General features: G+C 53.5%; 1 protein-coding gene across 1 annotated transcript in view; it reads right to left on the minus strand.

Annotated features, from left to right (window-relative positions):
- Window positions 1–6,980: 6,980 nt before the first annotated feature.
- KCNK12 (potassium two pore domain channel subfamily K member 12) overlaps window positions 6,981–22,552 on the minus strand; it is a 34,304-nt gene continuing 18,732 nt past the window's right edge. The window contains exons 2-3 of the mRNA XM_045580716.1: window positions 8,662–9,577; window positions 6,981–8,629 (exon numbers count right to left, since the gene is read on the minus strand). Coding sequence (XP_045436672.1) covers window positions 8,664–9,577 — 914 coding nt within the window. The 3' untranslated portion in view covers window positions 6,981–8,629; window positions 8,662–8,663. The remainder of the gene's footprint in view (window positions 8,630–8,661; window positions 9,578–22,552) is intronic.

Below are 22,552 nucleotides of genomic sequence, written 5' to 3' on the forward strand. Positions count from 1 at the left end.
TGTTTTTAAGGGAAGAGCTTACATTCAGCTTCAGTTCCCTGATGTCAGAAGTCAGTAAGATTGATCCAGGATGCCCTCAAATGGCCTCTTCTGTGGCCTTTAAAAAAAAAAAATACATTGCTGAAACCGGTTTGGCTCAGTGGTAGAGCCTGCGGACTGAAAGGTTCCAGGTTCGATTCTGGTCAAGGGCATGTACCTCGGTTGTGGGCACTGTGCAAGAGGCAGCTGATCGATGACTCTCACTATATATATATTTTATTGATTTTTTTTTACAGAGAGGAAGAGAGAGGAATAGAGAGTTAGAAACATCGACCAGCTGCCTCTTACATCCTCCCCCCACCCTCCCCGCACTGGGGATGTGCCCGCAACCAAGGTACATGCCCTTGACCGGAATCGAACCTGGAAACTTTCAGTCCGCAGACCGACGCTCTATCCACTGAGCCAAACCGGTTTCAGGTTCTGTGGTCTTTATCTGAGAAGTGTGATTCCCTCCTCCCTCTGCCAGGAGCCAAGGCTCTTCCCTCCCACTCCATCAGAAACGAGTCTCAGGAGGGGCTCCCCTGTCAGTCATGTACATGTTCGTGTGAATATGTCACTGTGCTCTCTCCGTGGATGTCTACACTCCACCGGACTTTCCCATGAACAGGGCTCTTGCTGTAAAAGGCATTTCAGACCTCAAGGAGCAAGGAAGGGATTTTTTGGGGGTGGGGTAAAGAAATAGTGTTGGCCCAAATTTTTTCAGTTCCAATGTAACCTAACTCACCTACTGGCTCACACTGGTAGGAAGAAAGCTGAGGAGGCTCCCAGATGTGGAGGAGGAACTGCAGGGACCAAGCCTCAATGGCCACAGCTGGCTCAGGCTGGCAGTGAGGCCTGCCTCTGTTTCCCTTTGCACAGTGGCCTCCCCTGTCTTCCTGCAGGCAGTCGCCCCACGTGGCAGATTAGTACTGTGACCTGGGTATGGAAAGGTGGACTTAAACAACCTGATCCTGAGCAGTTTTAGGTGGAGGAGCAGAGAGGATGGGGTGTGGGTTAAAGAGGTCCATAAACTCTGGTGTTAATTGCCTGAGCACTTGAAATGTGGTTAGTGCAATTGAAGAGCTAACTTTTACATTTAATTTAAATTCACTTAAAATGAAATAACACTGTGCGTGGTCAGTGGCCGCGGCATTGAATAGCATAGCTATAGAGACTGGACTTTATTTGCTTTAGAACAGTGGTCGGCAAACTCATTAATCAACAGAGCCAAATATCAACAGTACAAGATTGAAATTTCTTTTGAGAGCCACATTTTTTAAAGTTAAACTTCTTCTAACGCCACTTCTTCAAGATAGACTCGCCCAGGCTGTGGTATTTTGTGGAAGAGCCGCACTCAAGGGATCAAAGAGCACCAGTCGCGGTTTGCCGACCACTGCTTTAGAGGAAGCAGAAACCGAGGGCCGTAGAGACCTGCAGCTCACAAAGCCTTGCCCAGGGCTGGGTATGTGTGTTGAGGCCGCAGCTTTCCGCAGGAAGCTGGCCAGTCCTCAGCGGGACATGTGTCCTTCCATCCTGCATCCAGATGGCAGTCCTGCTCAGCTCCATGCACGAGGAAGAACTGGCACAGATGGTGCACACCGGGTCAGGCGCTGGGCAGATATTTGCTGAAGGTGGTTCTTCAAAGGAACCCCATGGAACACTATTATTTCTCTTCCCCTCCCTCCTGAGCCTCAGAGTGAGAGTCCCGCCCCCCTGTTTTGCTGACATGGGGGAGGAGCCTCAATGAGGGGAAGAGATTTGCTCAAAGTCCGGGAAGTGAGCAGAAGCGACCTCTCATAGTGGAGAACTGGTTGCCTATGGTTAAGCCTTTAGAGCACATGTGTCAAACACAAGGCCCGCGGGCCAAATCCGTCCCTCCAGGCCTTGCAATGTGGCCCGCACCGCGCTGTCATCACTGCACTCCGCTGCGTTTCCATCACAATGACAGTTTATGACTGTTCAGTAAACCATTCGGCCCGCGATTTAGGCTGGATTTTAGATTTTGGCCCCTTCTCTGATTGAGTTCGACACCCCTTCTTTAGAGATTCCACCAGCCCCTCCCATGAGCATGTCCCTCAGAATGGAGAAGGAAGGGCCGGGAGTGTAATTGCTTTGCCCAGATGCCAGTTCTTACAGTCAGGGGAGCACTGTGCGGACTCCAGGCCTGTGGTTCTGCACATGGTTCCCGTCTCTGTCTCACATCCACTCCTTCTGCCTGACACTCCCTGCCCCACCAGCAGGCTCACTGGGGCTCCCTCTCAGCTTGGGCAGCCTACCTCTGAGAGCCTTCCCTGTCCACCCTGACCGGCAGCCCAGACGGCCGGTGACCTCCTGCCATACTCGGTGCCCGTCGGCCTCTCATGAGTCTGCAGTTCAGGGACAGCGAGGACTGTGCTGTCTTTCTCACCCCGTCTCTTCGGCCTCTAGCACGGGGTGCCTGGCCCCCAATTAGACAAAAACTTAATCTCTCTGACTGGGGACAAAATGGGAGAAAAGTACCAAATTCCTAGGGTCAATAAGGGATAGCGAGATGAATATGCAAATCTCTTGTCCAAGGGCCTGACTGGGTAAACGGAAGTTCTTTTTTTTTTAATCTTCTCATTAGGAAAAGATCTTTTCACAGAAAGCTAACTGACCGTGGAAGGGAATGGGTTTGTGGTCCATCCAGGGATGCTGGCTGGGGCTCTAACCTGCCATAGGAATCACAAATCACGGGCCTTAGGACTTGAAAGGCAGGTAAGCATAAGGTGACCAAACGTCCTGCTTTTGGCGGGACAGTCCCAGTTTTTAACAATTTGTCCAGTGTCCCGCGGTTTAAAAAAAAAAAGTCCCGATTTTTGTCCGGGACGTGGGACAAATTATTAAAAATCGGGACTGTCCCGCCAAAAGCAGGATGTCTGGTCACCTTACAAGCACCACTTCCTGCAGCCAAAACACCTGCCCGAGCTGATGACACAGCTGGGGCCTGAGTCCCAAAGGGAGAGAGGGCTGATGGGTGACCTGAGCCCAGACCCCTCTGCTGCCTGCCACAGCTGGCTGGAGGCAGGATCTCGGCGGGAAGCAGGGGAATGGGGAGGTCTCTTTCCAGAAGGAGTGTAGGCCCATGTTTTACAAACTGCTGGGGGTGATTCATAGGAAGGTCATGAAATCAATTAAGTACCTTTGACGAGCGTTAAGAAGACTAAAGACCAGTGTGGATGTGACTGCAGTTGAATGAAACGCTTTGGGTTGGAGAAGGCCAGATGGTGATTTTGCAGATCGAGGTGGGTAGGGTCAGGACTTGCGTGACCTGCCAATTACTTCTCATCTCCAAGGCAACCTGAAGGAAAAGGATGCTGGCCTGGGAGGGGGCTGTGGAGGGGAGCGAGAGCCTCGGAGGAACATGCACTATTGGGCACTGCTCTAATGGGGATGAAGGTGGCGCCAATAAGGACAGGTTTGCAAAGGCATTATGGGCGGCCTTCTTCCCTGCTGGCCCTGCACAAAGGCTCCCCTGCAGAGGTGACAGGGGCTGCCTGGCCTCTTGTTGGTATGGAATCCCTCTAACAATGGTGACTCTGCATTTATGGAGCAGTTTGTAATTTTCACACTTCCCAGACTCTCATTTACTTTTCATTAGACTCCCGAGGGACACTGCGGATCTGAGCAAGCTCAGTGACAGCCAGGCGCAGGACTAGAAACCAGACGTCCGAACTTCTGCAAGAGAGCTCTTTCCACACCACAGGGTGAGTGCTCTGTGTTCAGGTGTAGGTTCAAGACCTCGGGTGACCATTAGAATCACCTTGGCAGCTTCCCCCAAATTCCAGTGCCTGCCTGTGCTCCTCCTCATGCCATTGAAATCGGAATCTCAGGATGGGGGATGGGCATCAGTATCGTTAAGCTGCCTTTGGGAAGACCAGCGCACAGCCAGAGCTGGGAACCAGGGCCACATCCTCCAGCACCGCCCCCCCCCCCTCCCCCGCTCATTTCCTGAGCACCCCTGCCTTCTTTCCCGCCCCGGCTCTCTGATACTGGCCTTGGCCCATCTGTCCAAGCTGCCTGCAAGGTTCATTGCTGCCTCCACCAGCCCTTTTGGGAGCTGCCACCCAAGCCCATGCTCCAGACAGAAGTCCCCTGGGGGCCCCGAGAGGAGGTGTGAGCAGGGAGCTGGGAGGCAGGTGGCTCTGACAGACAGAAAGCAAACAGCTCAAGGGGTGGCAGGCTACATTTTATTCATCATTAATTCAGACACCTTTCAAGCCCTCTATCAGAGCGCTGCTCAGAAAAATAAATGTATTGTTTAAGAAACCCTCAGGCCTGCGCCGCATGCTCTACCCACCCCTCCTGAGAGAACATGAAGCATAGAAAATAATCTGTAAAGCCGTGGGGAGCTTCCTTATGGAGGGGAAGAGGAGGGGAGGAGGCTAGAAGAAAGGGGAAGAGGGCTTGGGCCAGGTGAGGGCAGAAATCTCATAGCTTCTCAATGCAGAGACCAGACTGGCTGGGAGGGGCGGAGACGCTGCGGGAGCCTGGAGGTGCGGGCCACGCTGCTCCAGGGGCAGGAGTCCAGGCCCGAGTCCACGAGTCCACGCTGGGCTCAGCAGCTCTCCACCCTCCCCACCCCAGGGGATGGAGCAAGCGCGTTGTATAACCACCACCACAGAGGCCCCGGCAGCCTCCGCTGGCCTCAGCAGTGCCTGCCCGCAGCAATCTGTCCGGCGGTGCTTTCCAGACCGCGTGCCTGCTGTGGAGTTTGTGCTTTTTGTTGGTTAAGAAGTTACAGTAAGACGAAACCACCTGGCCCACTGGGCTGCCCTCGGCCTCGGTTCCCCAGAAACTCGGGGCTCCTTTGGCCATGAGCATTCAGTCTGCCCTCACCCCAAAGCTCACAGGCAGAGGGCCCCAGCCAGGGGGCCTGACCGGACGGGGGTGGGGGCAGGAGCCTGGGTAAATTCAGCAGCTATTTGCCAGGGCTTCGCTTGGTTTGGGCGCTCGTGGCTTCTGTGTAAAACACAAACTCATGCAACGTGTGTGTGGAAGTCCTCCCCAGGCAGAGAAGAAGTTTCCAGGCTCTAGTAGATCTCCGGGGAGTTAAAAATGAGAAATCCTTCTTCTTAAAGTGACACAGACTAGGATGTTTCCTTGGGGAATGGAGCTAGTCGCTCTTTGTAAGGCTGGTGTGTGTGTGTGTGTGTGTGTGTGTGTGTGTGTGTGTGTGTGTGTTAGTGTGACGTGTGAGGCTCCTGGAAAATACTCAGGACTGTCAGGCATTGTCCGCTGCCTGAGACCTCTGCCTCCTTCACAGGCCAGGAGGCTCCAGCTTCAGTCAAAGGACCTAAGGGCCTGACCTTCCGGCCTTATTAGCAAGCAAGGGCCACGTGGGTGAGCCGACTGGGGTCAGAAGACCCGGCTATTCACCAAGACCCTCTGAGTGGCCACAGAGGGTGGCAAGGGCCCTTTAAGAGCTCATGCCATCTTTGCCCTCGGCCCCAGCATCCCAGCATCGGAGTGAGTGAGTGTGGGCTAAGGTTAGGAAGTGGCTCCTGGTACTGCAGTGAGTAGAGACAGCTGTGTGTCAAACCGGAGACCCCACATGGTGGGAGAGGCCACAGCGTCGAAGAAAATGGAGTGCTCTCTTCCCCCTCTGCAGAACCTGCACCCAGGAAGGGGATCCCTGTCAATGACGGGGAGACCCCACTCCTGCTTGTCAAGGACTCTGGTTCTCAGTGCCCACCCTTAAGCAGAGTGTCGGACAATCCCTTTAGGTGTGGTCTCAGCTCCATGAATCCCCCTGAACTTGGGGGCCCGGCTTTTCCCAGGAAGCATTTCCTGGCACCTGGGGAGCCTTTTGGCCTGAGGTGACGGGCAGTGATGTCCTGAGATGGGGGATGGACCAGAAGAACACGGGCAAAAGACACACGTGCCACTGGGTCCTGAGCTACCACTGCACATTGGCTGGTTGGTATTCTTCTGGAGGCGGCTGGGAGGGAAGGGTTATTCCCAGCCCACTCAAACCTACGGTTCCTTCAGAAGCTTGCCCAAGCTGCCCACAGGGGCCTCCTTTCAAAGGCCAAGTGTCGGAAAAGAAGTGAGAACAGCGGAGGCAGAGGCATGCGCATCTTAGGGTAGAGGTCAGGAGGCACGGCTGACAGAATAGATTGCCAACGGGGCTTCGGAGTGTTGTTCTCTGGGGGCAGGTCCCGTTCGCTTCTGTGGGGACAGGATCCTGCACAGTCCTGTGTGTGGTCCCTGGGGTCGCCTGGGCACCTCTTCAGCCTGTCTGCCTCAGAGAGCCGTGCCCACTGGGTCTTCGGCCTCCAGTGCTGTTCCTGGGGCTCCCTCCCTCTGGGTTGGCTGCTGTTTGCCAGCTATTAAGACCTCACCATCTAGATGCCTCTACCATGGGGATCTATCTCTACTTCCCTCTCTGGATGGCTCAGATCCCCGACTTATTTCTCGTTGCCTAGGTGACACGTCTAATTGGATGCTTTTTAATCTTTTCCTTCCTTTAAGGGATGAATCCGACACTTTATTTCTAGGCCCCGTGAGAGGGCCCTGCCCTGGGAACGTGTGCCCAAGGGTACGGTCCCTCCCGTGTGACCACGCTGTCACTCGGACTCCGGGCAGTGGTGGTGGTGGGGGGCCGGGGATGCTCAGGAGCTTGCTGGACAATCACCAGTGGATCCTGGAAGCATGGCTCTCTGGAAGCCTGCCCTTTAGAAGTTAGCAACACTGATCTCTCTCCTGGCCACTCTACCTCCTTGGCTACGTCCCCCGTTTAGGGCCTTTGTATAAAAACCTATTTCAGCCCAAATTAGAAGTTAGCCAAAGTAGCTGGAGCATCATTTTTCCCCTTCTGGCATGAACGAGAAAGGGAAAGGGGAAGCTGACATTCAAGTGTGACTCTTAATAGTGTATGTGCATGCGTGCGTGTGTGTGTCTGTGTGTGTGTGTGTGTGAGAGAGAGAGAGAGAGAGCGCGTGCGTGTATGTGTGTATGTGTGTGTTCCAGACACATATGCTTTCCTCACCGCCAGGGAGGGAGGTTTCACAGCTTTCAGTGCTTCTCGGGCAGACAGTGGTGTGAGGCGTCTGGTGCTGTCTAAGACTTCCTGCCAGAAGCTGTCTATGTGTGTTGCTGGGTCATACCATGTCTGACTAAACACTGGCATTTGTCCTTGGGATCATCCTCTTTCCAGATGAGAAACATGAGCCGAAGGTTTTGTTCCTTCATAGTCCAAGACACCCCCCCCCCTTCCTTTCATCAAAGGAGGGGGACCTGGCCCTCCTCCAGGTCAGTGACCCCCGTGTGGCAGAGGGAGCATCTGGGAGAACCTGTCCCTCAGCTTGAGGATCATCCAGAGCCAAACCGGAATCCTCAGATTGTTTCCATCGGCCTGCTCCTCAGCTCCCTCCCTCCCGGCTTCCTCCACCTCCAGTGCGTACTCTGTGGGGGAAGCACACTCACTCAATTATCTGTGGGGGCCACATAGGGTTCAGGATGGCATGTGCCTCCAAAACATGGGCTCCGAAGCCCAGTTTTCTGACGTGTGTGAAATGGCTGCTTTGGGTTCCTGGCAGAGCCCTATTCGTCAGAGCTGGAGGGTGGGCTGGGGCTGTGTTCTGCACCCTCAGGCTCTCTCTGAAGGGGAAAAATGCGGAAGTGATCAGAGTTAAGGAGAAAAAAGAGCCCACACTAACAAAGCAGAGCCTTGTCTGAGAAGACGCACATCCCTGGCTAAGGATGAGAAGCGATCTGGTGGATGGTGCTGGTGAGAGAAAGGAGGGTTGGGGGTTCAGAGATAGGTGTGGAGCCTCTGAGATCAGGCAGGCGACGCAGAGCGGGGCTCCTGCAGCCCAGAGCTCCCCTCGGGCAGGCCACCCAGGTTTCCTTCATTTACAAGGAGCTGCCCTGGGTACTGTGCTCAGTGGAATACAGGCTGAGAAAGGCCAGCTAAGCCCCTTACCATCACCATTTCCAAATCTCGGAAACGCCACGGTCTCCGAGTCGGTGCTTGTTTCATCTCATTGCGTAATACTACACCACTTGTGTGTGTAGCGGCTGTGCTATATATGTGCACCAGGAGGTAACAGATGGCCCTCCCCACCCCCATCTGTCAAAACTGTGACTATCTCACTTCTGACGACCAGAAGGAAGCTGCTAGGCTGGGCCAGGATTCTAAATGCTGCGGAGGTAACTCGGAGCCACGTGAAGTCGCACCATATGTTTTGGGGTTGCCGGCTGCTTATGCCCATGGGGACGGACCGGGTTGAATGCCAGTCTGCACCACCCAGGACCGGCACTCTCTCCTGGCTGCAATCTGCATCGCGTGAGGGTCTGGGTGCCACTTTCTCTCTCCCTGAGGAGAATCTGCTGGGGGCCGCCACGGTTCTCCAAGAAGAGGGGACCCACCAGAAAAAACAGGTTTCCCCCACAACCTGCCCCTGATCACATCAGGCCTGTCCAAGTAGTATTTCTTGAAAAAAAAAATATTTTTTTTGGTTTCATTTTATTGGATAAAGATTAAGAAAGCGCCAGCGTCTGAGAGAAGGAGAGCAAACCACGCCTGGTGGCACGCCAGCCAGCCTGGGGATCCCTGGTGCACGCGGCGAGGCGGGCAGGCGGGCGGGCAGGCCGTCGGCGGTCGGTCGGATGGTCGGGGGGGTCTACCTGGAGGCACTGGTCTCGGCCAGGCGGTTGTTCATGATGCCCAGCGCGCCCACGCCGCCCGAGAAGCCGTTCTGGCGCGTGTGGGCGCACACGCCGCGCGGGTAGCCGTTGGCCGTCTCGGACAGCTGCTTCTGCAGCAGCGCCAGCGACACCTTGTTGGAGGCGGTGAGGTCGCGCATGGAGATGAGCTCCCCGGACAGGCGGCGGCCCTCGGCGTCGCTGTCACAGGCCGCGGCCGCGGGGTCCACGCCGAGTGCGGTCAGGCGGCGGCGCAGCCGGGAGCCCGGGGTGATGGCGTTGCGCCGGGCCAGGGGCGCGCCGGGCGCCGCCGGGCAGCAGCGCGCGCAGCAGCGGCAGCTCAGCTTGCGCAGCATCCAGTTGAGCACCTGCTTGATGAGGATGGAGATGACGTTGAAGAGCGAGTAGATGCAGCACACGCCGAGCAGGATGAAGAGGAAGTTGCCGAGGCGGTACAGCCCCTGGTTCCGGTAGGCGGCGCGCTGGCTGCTCACCAGGTCCCCGAAGCCGATGGTGCTGAAGGTGACGAAGCAGAAGTAGAGCGAGTCCACGTAGTCCCAGCCCTCCACGCTGGCGTACATGGCCGAGGCGCAGCACGACAGCAGCACGGCGAACAGGCCCAGGATCAGCAGCACGTGGTACACCGACGGCTTCCAGCCCGCCAGGCCCTCGGCCTCCGAGAGCGCCGAGCCGCGGCCGCCGAAGGCGCCGGGCAGCAGGCCGCTGCGGCGCAGCTGGTGCTCCCGGCAGGCGCGCATGATGAAGGCCAGCAGCGAGATGATGCGCTCCAGGAAGAGGTTGAAGAACAGGATGGTCCCAGCGCAGCCGAACAGTCCATAGGCGATGAGGAAGGCCTTCCCACCCACGGTGGCGGGCGTGGTCATGCCGAAACCTGTGGAGACAGGGCAAGGGTCAGGCGCGGTGTGTGTATGCAGGGGATGACGTGGCTCCTGTCTGGAGTGGTGTCATCACTCAAGTGGAGGGGAATCAGGATGTAGACATTTCTCTCCCTTAGGGGCACTAGATAGACATTGTTTCTGATCGTGGCAGCCCATAAACGGTTGGAGGAGGAGACGTGGCCCCTCCTTTTGGGGGATCTGTAAAGCAAAATGGGTGAGGCAAGATGGACACTAGGAGGGACCCATCAGGACACAACAGAAACCACGGCACAGGTGCAAACCACCGAGATGCCGCACAGCCAAGTGTCGCCCGCTCTCCCACCCCTCCAGTCACCTGGGCACACCTGGGCTTATTAGGATAGAGTTCCATAAAGGCTTCCTTTTATATGGGGTTTCTGGGGACCAGGTTGTGTGTGTTCAGCCTAGGTAGCTGTTTTAGATGGCCTCTGAAAAGGGGTTTATGAAACTGACAAGAGGATTGTTTGAGAAGGAGGCCACAGTCTTCACAGAGTAAACATGGCTGCCATTGAGCATCAGCTTCTTCTCACCCAAGGACCTCCCCGTCCTTGCTCACACTTGCCAAGGGGACGGTTTTGGCCCAATGCGGGCCTGTGCTGTGTGTGTCTGGGGTTGCGTTTGTCTCAGCAGGGCTGTTGTGGGCCTGGGCAGCTGCTGCTTTGCTTTGAGCTCTTATAATTAAGTCTACACTTACCCACTTATTCAAGGCACAGTCTTGAGAGGAGATTCTTAAATCAGTTGATTTCTGCAGAAGGCTCTGCCCGTGCCATGGAGGGCAGCAGAGAGTGGCAGCTCTGTCCTCGCAACCTGAGCTCCCAGCCTGCGGCTGGCTGAGGTCTTGTCGTGGGACGCATGGCTGCCTGGCTCTGGGGACAGGAGGGGGGTTAATCTCTTTCTAGAAAGAGTTGCTGCTCTTGGAGTCTGAGCTGAAGATGAATCATCTGTCTGAGTAGCACTATAGCACCTTTCCACACCTCTGCAGCGAAGGTCAGGGGTCAATTCATACCCAATGTGCTGCTAGTAGGGTGGGATGAGCCCCAGGAAGTGTGTGTGTGTGTGTGTGTGTGTGTGTGTGTGTGTGTGTAGAGTTTTGTCTCCCTGGGCTTACTAGGTCCTTAAAAGGGTCTGAGAAAATATTTTTTTTCAGAGAAATTCCTTAAACATGTGTGTTAATCATCTTCAGATTCCCTGGAGGAAATGCCCATTTCCCTGGAGGAAATGCCCATTTGTCTTGATCTTATGCCTAATGGACTCAAGTTAAGAGAAAATCTTATGATCACGACCCTCACGTCGAGGAAGATGGATTATGTCCCTACACTTAGAATTTAGCCACAAGAGAATGAAAAACCAGGAATTTGATAGAGGAATTTTGCTCTTCTTTAAAGCCAAATTCAAGTTCTTATGTTCATTTAAAAAAAAAAAATCACCTCTGATTTACTTCTTATCTGCACGTTTGCTTTCAACAGTTTTAGTTACTCATGGTCAGCCATGGTCTGAAAATATTATATGGAAAATCCCACAAATAAAAAATTCATACGTTTTAAATCATCTACCATTCCTAGCAATGTGGTGCCATTTCATGCCATCCTGCCTAGGACATGAATCCTCCCTTTTCACAACATATCCACTCTGTATGTGCTTCCCACCCATTAGCCACTTAAGTAGCCAGCTTGGTTATCACATCAACCAGTACTGCATGAGCGTCTGTCCTCCTGGATGTCCCTGAGTGATGGAACCAGAATGCGACCTGTTTCTTCACCCCCTGTTCTCCTTCTCTTCCAAGGTAGGACCTTTACATGGAAGCACCCCCAGATATGCAGCTGGAAGATCAACCACCACCCATTCACTCATTCCTCATCAGACATGAACTGGTGACAGTTTGGCAGGCCTCATACGAGGCTCAGGGATATGGTGGAAAACCAGACAGATGCAGTCCCTACCCTCACAGAGTCTCTGGGCTGCCTTCTTAGAGGTTTTGTACAGATGCTCACCCTTCTGCTGCCAGCAGCTCATCCCTGAGCCAGGACACAGCTTTTCCCTGCTGACCCCACAGAGAGGCTGGGCCAGAACTTGTCCTGGGGTCTGTCTCCTCATGGTTCTGACTGCAGGCCTAACATGATGTCAAATACTTGATTGGCTGTGAGTGTGGCACTGTCTGCCCAGAAGTGGACAGGCAGGTCACAGGGTTCTCTGACAACACAGAGGGCACCCGATGCAAACATCCCTCACACTGGCCCAATCCCTGAGGTCTGAGCTCTGGGGAAGCTGAGGCCCTGGGGTTAGGCTTCCTGCTGAGGGCAGTGGGGTCCCTGCCTGGGCTGCCACTTCCCAGAGTGGAGGAGCAGTCCCCTGAGCTCTGACAATCTGTGGGAGCGAGGCTGGCTCTGGAGAGGGGCCTTGGAGCTTTAGGCAGAGAAAAGACAAACCCAGCCATCCCAAGAACCCCTCCTTCCCCAATCACACCCTGCAGAGGCGTAATCTGTCCCCGGGTTTGCACCGCGCCTGCTATTTTGTTTATGCGACAATTGATGTGCCATCCCCATTTGCAAAGAGCAGACACTTGGGGGCTTTATTGTGCTACTTTGACAAAAGCTGTGAAGCTCATTCCCACAGCCTGTCTGGTGCCGCCTTCGCAAATGGGGCCCTCGTGACAGGGCCTCCAGAGTTCAGCTCAAGGAATCTGGAATTGAGACGGGGAGGCCAGCTCTGATCTGTTTTGGTGGCTCTAGGTGAAGCCTCTTTGCCAGATGCTGGACACAACAAATCCCTCCAGCCATTCTGATGATGAGGGAAGCATCATCAACCCAACAATGTAGGCCAGGACATGGGCCACGGGATTTGAGGGTACTCGCCCACATTAAAGCTCTGAGCTGACCCAGAGCCCTTCCCACTGTGCCAGAAGACGGGAAATCTTGCCTCCCCACCTCAGGCACCTTGTCCTGTTGGTTCTGTAGTACCAACTCCGAGGAGGAGAAATATAATTGACGTCCAATCCAGGGAACTTCATGGATATTAATGCATTTCATCCTTTGAGTGAGAGTAAAAGACCCTACTAATAATTACCCCCAGAGTAGCATGCATAAACGAGGGCTGTTCCAAACAACTGGAATGCATGATTAAAATGCAAATTTTGCCCTAGCCACGTGGTCGGCAAACTGCGGCTCTCTAGCTACATGCGGCTCTTTGGCCCCTTGAGTGTGGCTCTTCCACAAAATATCACGGCCTAGGCCAGCCTATTTTGAAGAAGTGGCGTTAGAAGAAGTTTAAGTTTAAAAAATTTGGCTCTCACTCTCTCTCATTGATGTTTCTAACTATCTCTCTCCCTTCCTCTCTGTATAAAATCAATAAAATATATTAAAAAAAAAAAAAAAAGCGTCGGCTTGGGGACTGAAGGGTCCGGGGTTCGATTCTGGTCAAGGGCATGTACCTTGGTTGCGGGCATATCCCCAGTAGGGGGTGTGCAAGAGGCAGCTGATCGATGACTCTCTCTCATCGATGTTTCTAACTCTCTATCTCTCTCCCTTCCTCTCTGAATAAAATCAATAAAATATATTTTTAAAAAATTTGGCTCTCAAAAGAAATTTCAATCATTGTACCATTGAAATTTGCCTCTGTTGACTGAGTTTGCCGACCACTGCTCTAGCCGGTTTGGATAGAGCATCAGCCTATGGACCAAAGGGTCCCGGGTTCAATTCCAGTCAAGGGAGATACCTTGGTTGCAGGCTCTTTCCTGGGCCAAGACCCTGGTCGGGGCTTGTGCAGGAGTCAACCAATCAATGTGTTTCTCTCACATCAATGTTTTTCTGTCTTTCCCTTTCTCTTCCACTCTCCCTAAAAACCAATGGGAAAATATCCTCAGGTGAGGATTAACACACACACACACACACACACACACACAGATTTCAAGGCAGGTCCCACGCCAGAGGTATATTTAGGAGGTCAGGAGAGGGGCCCAGGAATCTGCATCTAGCAAATGTCCCCTAATGATTCTGATGCAAATGGGCTAAAGCACTTACTTTAAAAAAACAATGTTATAAGGTATCCCCACTGTCCCTTCTGATTGGAATCTGCCCAATTTCAAATACTCTGATTGAAATTTCTGTTCCTAATTTCAGATTTATTGAGATGCTAGAGGCCCTATGCATGAAATTCCTGCAAGAGTAGGCTTTTGCAGCCCCGGCTGCCTTGGCCCTCGCAGCCCTGGCTTCATCTAGATTCTAGATTCTAGAAGGTCATTCGGAAGGATGTCCAAACAGTCTTTCCACTGTTTGGCCATTCTGTCTATTTGCATATTACACTTTTATTAATTATCAACAGTTGACATAAAATGGTAAGCTATTGAAAGTATACATCACGATGCTTTGTTGATCTCTCCTGGCTGGCTAGAGGAGGGATTAGCAGCCTCACTTTAATAATCAAGCAGCCTTAGGCTCACACCCAAGGCCAGGTCAGCAGCCAGGCCTTCCAGTGCCCCTCCCTCTCCACGCAGGGAACAGAGGGAGCTGTGGGTGGGCTGTGGGGTGGAGGGTGGAGGGTGGGGCTGCTGCCAGGCTGCTCTGTGGCTGGAGCTCAGACACTGACTCTCGAGGAGAAAAGGGGAGGCTTCTGGCATGCTCCATGGAGGAGAGCTGGACCTGAGAGGACACTGGGCCAGAGAGCTTCCCTAGAACACTCAGGGTTGTCCAGGCTACCCTTATCCAAGTCACTTTCCTGGGGAGGACAACCAGCTTGGAGAAATCCAGTACCTTTGGGGAGAAGAGGGGCTGGAAGGATGGCTGGGAAAAGTCGTTAAAGCATTCAGTGAGGGGGTAATTGACAGTCCAATCCAGGGAACTTCATGGATATCAATGAAGGGGGTAATAGGAGCTGATAGTGTTGAGCGCTCACTATGTCCAGGCACTTTGCCAAGGCTTCATGTATACCCATGCATTTCATCCTCCCAGCTCTGCGGCACTCACTCATTCTAAGCCACAGCTTTCCCCCCTGAATTTTAACACCCCTGAAGTCGGGATGGATCTTGCAATCGATGACCTGACAGTTTTATTTGATAGCATTTTAAATTCTTAACGGTGTGTAGTAGTGGTACATTTGTAATCGATCGAGTCTTAGATTTGACGGATGACACTGAGAATGATTATCATCCCCAATTGTGAGATTAATAAACAAAGTCATTTAGGAGATAAAGAGAGGTTAAATAACTTGTCCAGATCATAGAACAAGCAAAGCGGCAGAGCCCAGATTTGAAAGCAGAGGAAGAAGCTTGCGATGTGAGAAGTCAAACGCACAAGAATTTGGGAGAAAAAGAAACAGGTTGCTTCTGGCTGGTACAGTGGTTTTTACTTCGGCTGCACAAATAGAATCACCTGGGAAATAAAACTATCCCCAAGGCCCAGGTGCACCAGACCAGCCTCTTCGTACAGTGACTGGGAGAGACGGAGAGGAGAAGGTACTTGTATTCAGGCCCTTCTGAGGTTGGGTGGTGGTTTGAGAAAGGTACACGCCACTGGGAGAACGCACAGGGCCGCTGTGTGTGGGGTTCAGCGTGGCTGGTCCCCACGGCCAGCTCGGGGCCTGCCCCACAGACAGAGTGCAGTCACGCCTGCCAATGGAGTGGGTGAGCCTGTGCAAGAAGGGAAAGGACGAGGCTGAGGGACTTCCCTCCACCTTGACCTGGGGCTGAACCTGAGCTTCGTGAGAGTGACAGCTTCCCCTCCAGGAGAGTCTCCGGCTCCTGAGCCTGGCATCTGGCTAATGCTCTGCCCTCTAGACACTGACAACCACTGAGACCTCCGGCCGGCCGCAGAGGCCACGCTCTGCAAGTCTCCGTTCCTGCGCCTGGGGAGGGCGGCGTCTCCTCCTCCTTGCTGGGAGAGGGGAGAGCAGAGGAGGCTGGGAGCAGGGGCTGCGGCCCCACCCTCTGGCGCCTCCATGGGAACATGCTACCTCTCCCTCTGAAAACGGCCCGATGACCGGCCGCCTCAGAGGGTTGTCGTGAGGAGTAAATAAGGAGCTGGTCTCCCCCTGCTTCCCCCAGTGCCCGGGCCATGCTCATTGCACATTCAATCAGGAAGCTCCACGTGCGAGGCGTGGCCTTGGCCCCGCAGCTGAAGTGCATCAGGATGTTGTCTGATGCGAGACACAGACAGGCCTTGACTGGGAATTTTGGATGACAAGGAAAAACTCCCTCAAGACGGACTCCGTCACTGGCTTGCTGTCCTTTCACCTCCCTGGGCCTCCGCTTCCTCAGTGGTTCCAGGTGAGTGGCAACATCCCCTCTGGGTTTGCCCTGAGCCGGGGGACAGGCCCCCTAGAGGGAGGCACCACCTTCTCTGGTCCCCAAACTGAGGTGGCAGCAGGCGGGGTGCTGGCCAATGGCACTCTGGTGGGAAAGTTGGGGCCGGGCTGCTCTGTTGGTTGGTGCGTGTGGGTTGGTCTAAGGTGCACACCGGATGGACAGACACCTCCCCTGGGTCACATGCATGGTTTCCTTGGCTCCGGAGCCGGTGTGGGGCTGGGCTCTGCTGGATGCTCCGTGACTCAGGCCCAAGAGTCAGCAAGGTCATGGAGGGAGCAGGCCCTCCCCATTTTCCTGTTTGCTTCTGGCTTGCTTGGCAGGGCCTTTGGGAGGATGGTCTCTGTTTGAGGAGGCCGGTGGGGATGGCTGAGAGGGCAGGGATCTTGGAGACGGAAGCCCACAGGCTGCAGGTGGGTGAGCTTTTGCATCAGAAACGTCTGGGTAAACCGTGAGCCATGGGCAAGGGGTCCTGAGAGTTGCCTGTGGGCCTTGGCGCGGCGTTCCTCGCCAGAAGGGTGACTTGGTCCGGCCCTGAGACTCTGTGCTTTCATCTGTGTGATTAAGGCTTTCTCTCCTCCCCACAAATCACCCGGCAAAATGAGTTACTGAAAGCTGGGTAACGGCTCCTCCTGAGCGACCTCCGGGGAGCAGCTGTCAAGCCCTGGGAGCTGGAGCTGGCGGGAAGGTGACTCACTCACAGAGCCCAGCCTTGCCCTGTCCTCCTCCCTCAGATCTGCCCCTGTCTCTCTGTGACTAATTCAGAAGTGAGATCACTGCCCCCTTGTCTCCCCCCACACTCTCTCCTCAGCCCCTTACAAAAAGAGCAGAGCCCTAGCCTCAGCCCAGAACTGTGGTAGGAGATTAAATCCACGGCCAGGGCAGGCGCTAACTGAAAGCCAGCTCTGTGCCAGGCCCTGTGGGCGATGTGGGCAGCAGGACAGGCAGAGCCCCGGCCTGCACAGCCCGGTGCCCAGCAGACGTGCACCACGCACGGTCTCTCCTCCACGCCCGTGCACCTGCCATTCCCACCCTTCACAGTCTGCGACAGCTTTACATCCTTTCCTCCTCTCTGCAAGGACACCACCCAGCAGCACGGCCATTCAGTCACGAGCTGCTTGCGGTGGCAATGGAAGCCTTTGCTGTGTTGTCAGTAAGGACTCAGCCCTGGGCTCAGATGTCCTCTCAGCCTCTGTAATGCAGGCGCCCAGGGAAACAGCTGCTAAATCCCTGCCAGCACTGGCAGTGTGTCTGGTGGTCATCACCACGCACTGGACCAGAAACTTGGTTCCATCTTAGCTTTAATGAATTTGCCTAACCTATTCCCGAGGCCTGCCCTGTGCCAGGAAAGGGCTGGGAAAGGAACACGGTCATGTATGATAGTTTCCATACCCCGCAGCCAAATAGCACACATAAAGTTGAATAAAATGGGGTGTACTGCCCTAGCCGGTTTGGCTCAATGGATAGAGCATTGGCCCATGGACTAACTCGCAGGGGTCCTCAAACTTTTTAAAGTGGGGGCCAGATCACGGTCCCTCAGAGAGCTGGAGGGCCGGACTATATGAATGAACTACTAATTCCTACTGTAACACCTCGGCTGCGCTCACTGCCCAAAAAACCTGGCGGGCCGGATCAGACTCCTCTGCGGGCCGCATGAGGCCCGCGGGCCGTAGTTTGAAGACGCCTGGACTAAAGGGTCCCAGGTTTGATTTCGGTCAAGGGCACGTACGTTAGTTGCAGGCTCAAAACCAATCGGTGTGTCTCGCTCGCATCACTGTTTCTCTCTCTCTCTCTCTCTCTCTCTCTCTCTCTCTCTCTCCCTCTCCCTCTCCCTCTCCCTCTCCCTCCCTCCCTCCCCCCCTCCGTCCCTCTCTCCTCCCTTCCACTCTCTCTAAAAATCAGTGGAAAAATATCCTCGGGTGAGGATTAACAAAACAAACAATTGAGTGAATGGATTCACTGCGACAAGGGAGCCCACCATGGGCAGCAGAAAGGACTTAGTCGGAATTTGGGCTGGAGTGAGGCCACGCTGGGGAGGGCTCAAGGAAGCACGGCTGTGCTGTGGCTTGGACACTGCCAGGGAGCAGGGTCTTTCTGGGATTGGGCCTCTTGGAATTTCTTGCCGAGGAGGCGGGAATAATAACGCCAGGCCAAAGCTGTGATTGGAGAGGAAACAGCAGTCACTCATCTTAACCAGAGAGGGGTGCTGGGTCATTTTTGTGCGTGGTTTGGAAAATGCTCTTCTTTGGTCTTTGTTCGGAGATGATTATGGGTGAGAGGGCTTGTTTCCCTCTCACTCGGCCCTGGTTGTACAGGAGCGCCTCGGTCGGTGTGCCTGCACTGGAGGTGTGACGTGCCACCTCTGAGCCTTCACCCAGCTGTGAGTGCCAGGCCCGCTCCCTGCCCGCAGGGGCTGCTGTCCACTTCTCACAGTGGTTCTGCACTCGGCATTCCAGCACAGCCTCTTACTGGATGCCACTCGTTATTGGCTTCTAAAGAAACTCCTTCCAATCTTCCACTTCATTTGGCTCTATCTGTGCAATGTGTTTGAACACATAGGTATTTAATTCATGGGTGAGGCATGCCTCTAGGTTGTGGAAATACAGGTGATTCCTACTTTAATTATCTTCTGTGTGTTTTCATAAATATTTCACACTTCCTGTGGTGCAAAACGGGGCAGTTACTACTTTTAAAACCAAAACTTCTCCCCCAACAAGCATTGTGTTATTTTTTTTAAGTTATAAATAAAAATGAATATGGCAAGGCCCCTGTTCTCAAGAGAATGATACCCTCTGAAAATGACAGCATAGGAGACATCGCAGGAAGCCAAGACACAAGAGAAGAGGTCTGGGAGGGCTTCCCAGAGGAGGTGCCACTGGCTGAATAATAAAGATGCCTTAGCCCAGTGGAAGGCAAACTGTGGCTCTCGAGCCACATGCGGCTCTTTGGCCCCTTGAATGTGGCTCTTCCACGAAATACCACGTGCAATTGAAACTTCGTGGCCCGTGCTCAGAAGTCGGTTTTCAGCTCTCAAAAGAAATTTCAATCGTTGTACTGTTGATATTTGGCTCTGTTGACTAATGAGTTTGCTAACCACTGCCTTAGCCAAGCAGGTGGAGGCGGTGGGGGAGGGTTTGTGGGTTCTGGGTTGGGATGGAGATTCAGGGGTCATATGGATAAGGTGTCCCAGGGATGTCTTCACACAACAAACAATTACATGCCAGGTACTGGCTCTCCCCGTTGAAGGCCCTGAACGAGGGCGTGGAGGCCCTCAGCAGTAAAGATGCTATCTCTAAATGAAGTCAGGTCATCAGAAAATAGCAACGATGGACCACATTATCCTTGCTTTCCACTGCGACTGAAATGCTTTCGCTGTGACTGAATGCTTCACCTCCTGCCTTTGGGAAGAAATGGTGGGAACACCCATTTGCAGATGATGTCTGTGTCCTCTGCAAAACCAAAGGAAAAAATCATTTCCCACGTCCCTTGTTTAAAGATGCACTAGATTCGTTTCTCCTGGAATTCAGGATCTGAAGTGTTGTCATTCTAGGTGCACTTGTGCCCTGGCTCCTGCACACCGAGTGCCAGGGTTTGCTGGCTCCGTGGACACGCAGAGCCAAGATAGTGTGAGCAATTGCCAGAGGACTGTGTTCGGGCAGCTATACATTTCTTCTCACCAATTTTTGATTATTTTTTGGCTTCCGTAATTCGTCCCTCCCCCTTCTTTCTCCTGTTCACAGCATCCTGCTGTGTGCAAGCACTGTGCTAGGTCACCACCCTGACCTCTTAGAGCATACAGTTCGGCTTATTCTAGTTTTATCACTTAAATCTGTTCACCTCCTTTGTGGAAGTAAGCCGGCTTTTGGTCACATGAAATAAGCAGCAGCAATTTCTGGAAATCTTCAAGTTAGTGTAGTCCCACCAGATATACGGAGTCTCTTTCTCCAGGGTGGCCTTTAGAATGCAGACTGACCCTCCTCTGCCCAGGAAGGTCCTGACATGTGTCCATCTGAAGGCAGAGGGATGGCCCCCATGGCCTCTTGTTCCCCCAAATGTGTAAGCTGAAGCCCTAACCCTGCAGTAGCTCAGAACGTGCGTGTAGCTGCAAGAGCTTGCAAAGAGGTGATTAGGTAAAACGAGGGCGCCAGTAGGCCCTGCCTATGCCTGGTGTCCTTATAGGAAGGGGAGATTAGGACACAGACACGCACAGAGGGAGGACCATGTGAGACACAGAGAGAAGACAGCCACCTACACGTCAAGGAGAGAGGCCTAAACACACCAGTCCTGCTGCCCCCTTGAGCTGGCACTTCTGGCCCCAGAATTGTGAGCCAGAAGCCCCCCCCCCGGGTGCTTGCCTTCGTGGCAGCCGAGCGAGCGGACTGACGTGCCGAGCTCGGCTGCAGCAGCCATGTGCGAGCTGCCCCCTGCGCATCCTGTGTTTTACAGCAGCGGTGGCAGCAGGGAGCTCAGATGCAAAGCTTAGTTTCTGAGCCCTGATCAGGAGGCTGTGTTTATATTTATCCTGCTAACTGCAGGGGACTATTTATATGCAGAGAAATAACCTCCCAGGCAAGATGGGGGCAGCCAAGGAACCAGCTGCTTCCGCCAGACCTGCTGGGCTCCCCCAGCCAGGCACACACACACTCAGGCCCTGCTCAGGCCCCTGGTCCTCAGGTGCCCCCTCCCCCACTCAGGTGTCTCTGATGCCAGCTCTCCTCGCCGCCACTTCTTAGCACAGGGGACTGCCCAGAGCTGACTACTTTTCACAAGCTCTCCAGGATGTGCCCGGCCTCTGTACACGAGTCACAGTTCTAGTCTCACTCAGATCCAACACAATCCTGGTATGTTGTAGGTGCTCAAGAAACAGAACAAGCGGTGTTGGCTTTTTGTAAAGCACAGTAGTCTCCCCTCGTCCATGGCTTTGCTTCCAGTGGTGTCAGATACCCACGGTCAACCACACTCTGAACATATTAAGCGGAACATTCCAGAAATAATAGGTAAGTCTTAAATTGCGTGTACTTCTGAGTGGCACGATGAAATGTCATACCATCCTACACTCTGTCCGGCCCAGGACATGAACCATCCCTCTGTCCGGCACATTCAGGCTGTCTACGCTACCTGCTCGCTTTGTAGCCCTCTCGGTTACCAGGCAGACTGTCCTGACATCGAGGGGCTTGTGTTCAAGGAACCCTCATTGTTCTTAATGGCCCCCAAGTACAAGGGTAGTGATGCTGGCAGTTCAGACCTGCCAAAGAGAAGCTGTGAAGTGCTTCCTTTAACTGAAAAAATACGTATGTATGTATGTGTGTATGTGTGTATGTGTGTATGTGTGTATGTATGTGTGTATGTGTGTGTGTACTTACGTATGGGAAAAATCATAGTGTGCATATGGTTTGGTACTGTCTGTTGCTTCAGGCATCCCCTGGGAGAGTTGGAACTTACCCCGAGTGATAAGGGGGCCTACTATAGTCTAGACTCAAAGGCAAAATCTCTGTAGTAGTTCTACTTAACTGGTGGAAATATGTGGGAGTTTTTTCTTTTCCTTCTTTGTGCTTCTTCCTTTTCAGGTGTTTTATAATGAGCAGATATTATTTGAATGAACGAAAGATGATTCCTTTTGTCATTGTTTGTGAGGGTCGGGTCTAACAGGCTGGTGGGGAGGGACATCAAAGGCAGAACCGAAGTGAAGAGGGAGGGCCAGGGAAGCCTGACCTGTCAGGGTGGGGTCTGCAGAGAGAGTGGCCCTGGGCTGCCACATGGGCTTGGGCTGAGGGAGGGGAGAGGACAGGAGGGGGCGTTCTGGGCGGAGGGAGGCACTGCTGTTGCAAACACACCCACAGGGGCACGGTACCAGGTTCTGTTTGACTCGAGCTGAGGGTGCAGCAAAGGGGAGTGCTGACCACACTCGGGGGTGGAGGGTCTGGGGCCAGTTTGTAGAATCCTGGAGGAGACCAGGCAGGCTGCTGCCAGAGGATGGACCCTGTGGGAGGCCTGGATATAGCTCAGTGTCCTTCCCCAACTCAGGCATTTGAAACCTTTTATGTCTCTAAATTTCTCATCATCCAGACAGCGCCAACTATGCCATGGGGGTGGAGTGGGAGGGAGGGTGGCATGCTCACTAGCTCTTCCAACTGAAAAAGCCCTTTAACTTCTCTTTGCCTCAGTTACCTCATATGTAAAGTAAGGATATAAATTGTACCTACATCCACAGGATGGTGAGGAGTAAATGAGAGAAAGTGTGTAAAGTGCTTCACACAGGGCTTGGACATGTGGGCCACTTGACCTGTGAGAGAACAAGGAACAGAATTTCTAAAGACAGGGGGTAAGGAGGAAGGGAGGAAAGGAAGGTGGTAGGCTAAAAATGCCTCGATTTCATGAAAATTCCTCTGCTCTCTTTGGAGGCCAGCTGGCTTTACCTACACGCTCTCTTGAGGAGGAACTCACCCCACCCTCATCTCCCAGAGAAAGAGACCACTATGGACAGGAAAAAGCTTTAAAAGAAGCAGGAACTTAAGTGCTGTCCTGGTCAGTTTGGCTCAGTGGATAGAGCGTTGACCTGCAGACTGAAGGTCCCAGGTTCAAGTCTGATCAAAGGCAGATGCCTGGGTTGTGGGCTTGATCCCCAGTAGGAGGCATACAGGAAGCTGCTAATCAATGT

The sequence above is a fragment of the Pipistrellus kuhlii genome, unplaced genomic scaffold (assembly GCF_014108245.1).
Source record: "Pipistrellus kuhlii isolate mPipKuh1 unplaced genomic scaffold, mPipKuh1.p scaffold_m20_p_13, whole genome shotgun sequence".
NCBI lineage: Eukaryota > Metazoa > Chordata > Mammalia > Chiroptera > Vespertilionidae > Pipistrellus > Pipistrellus kuhlii.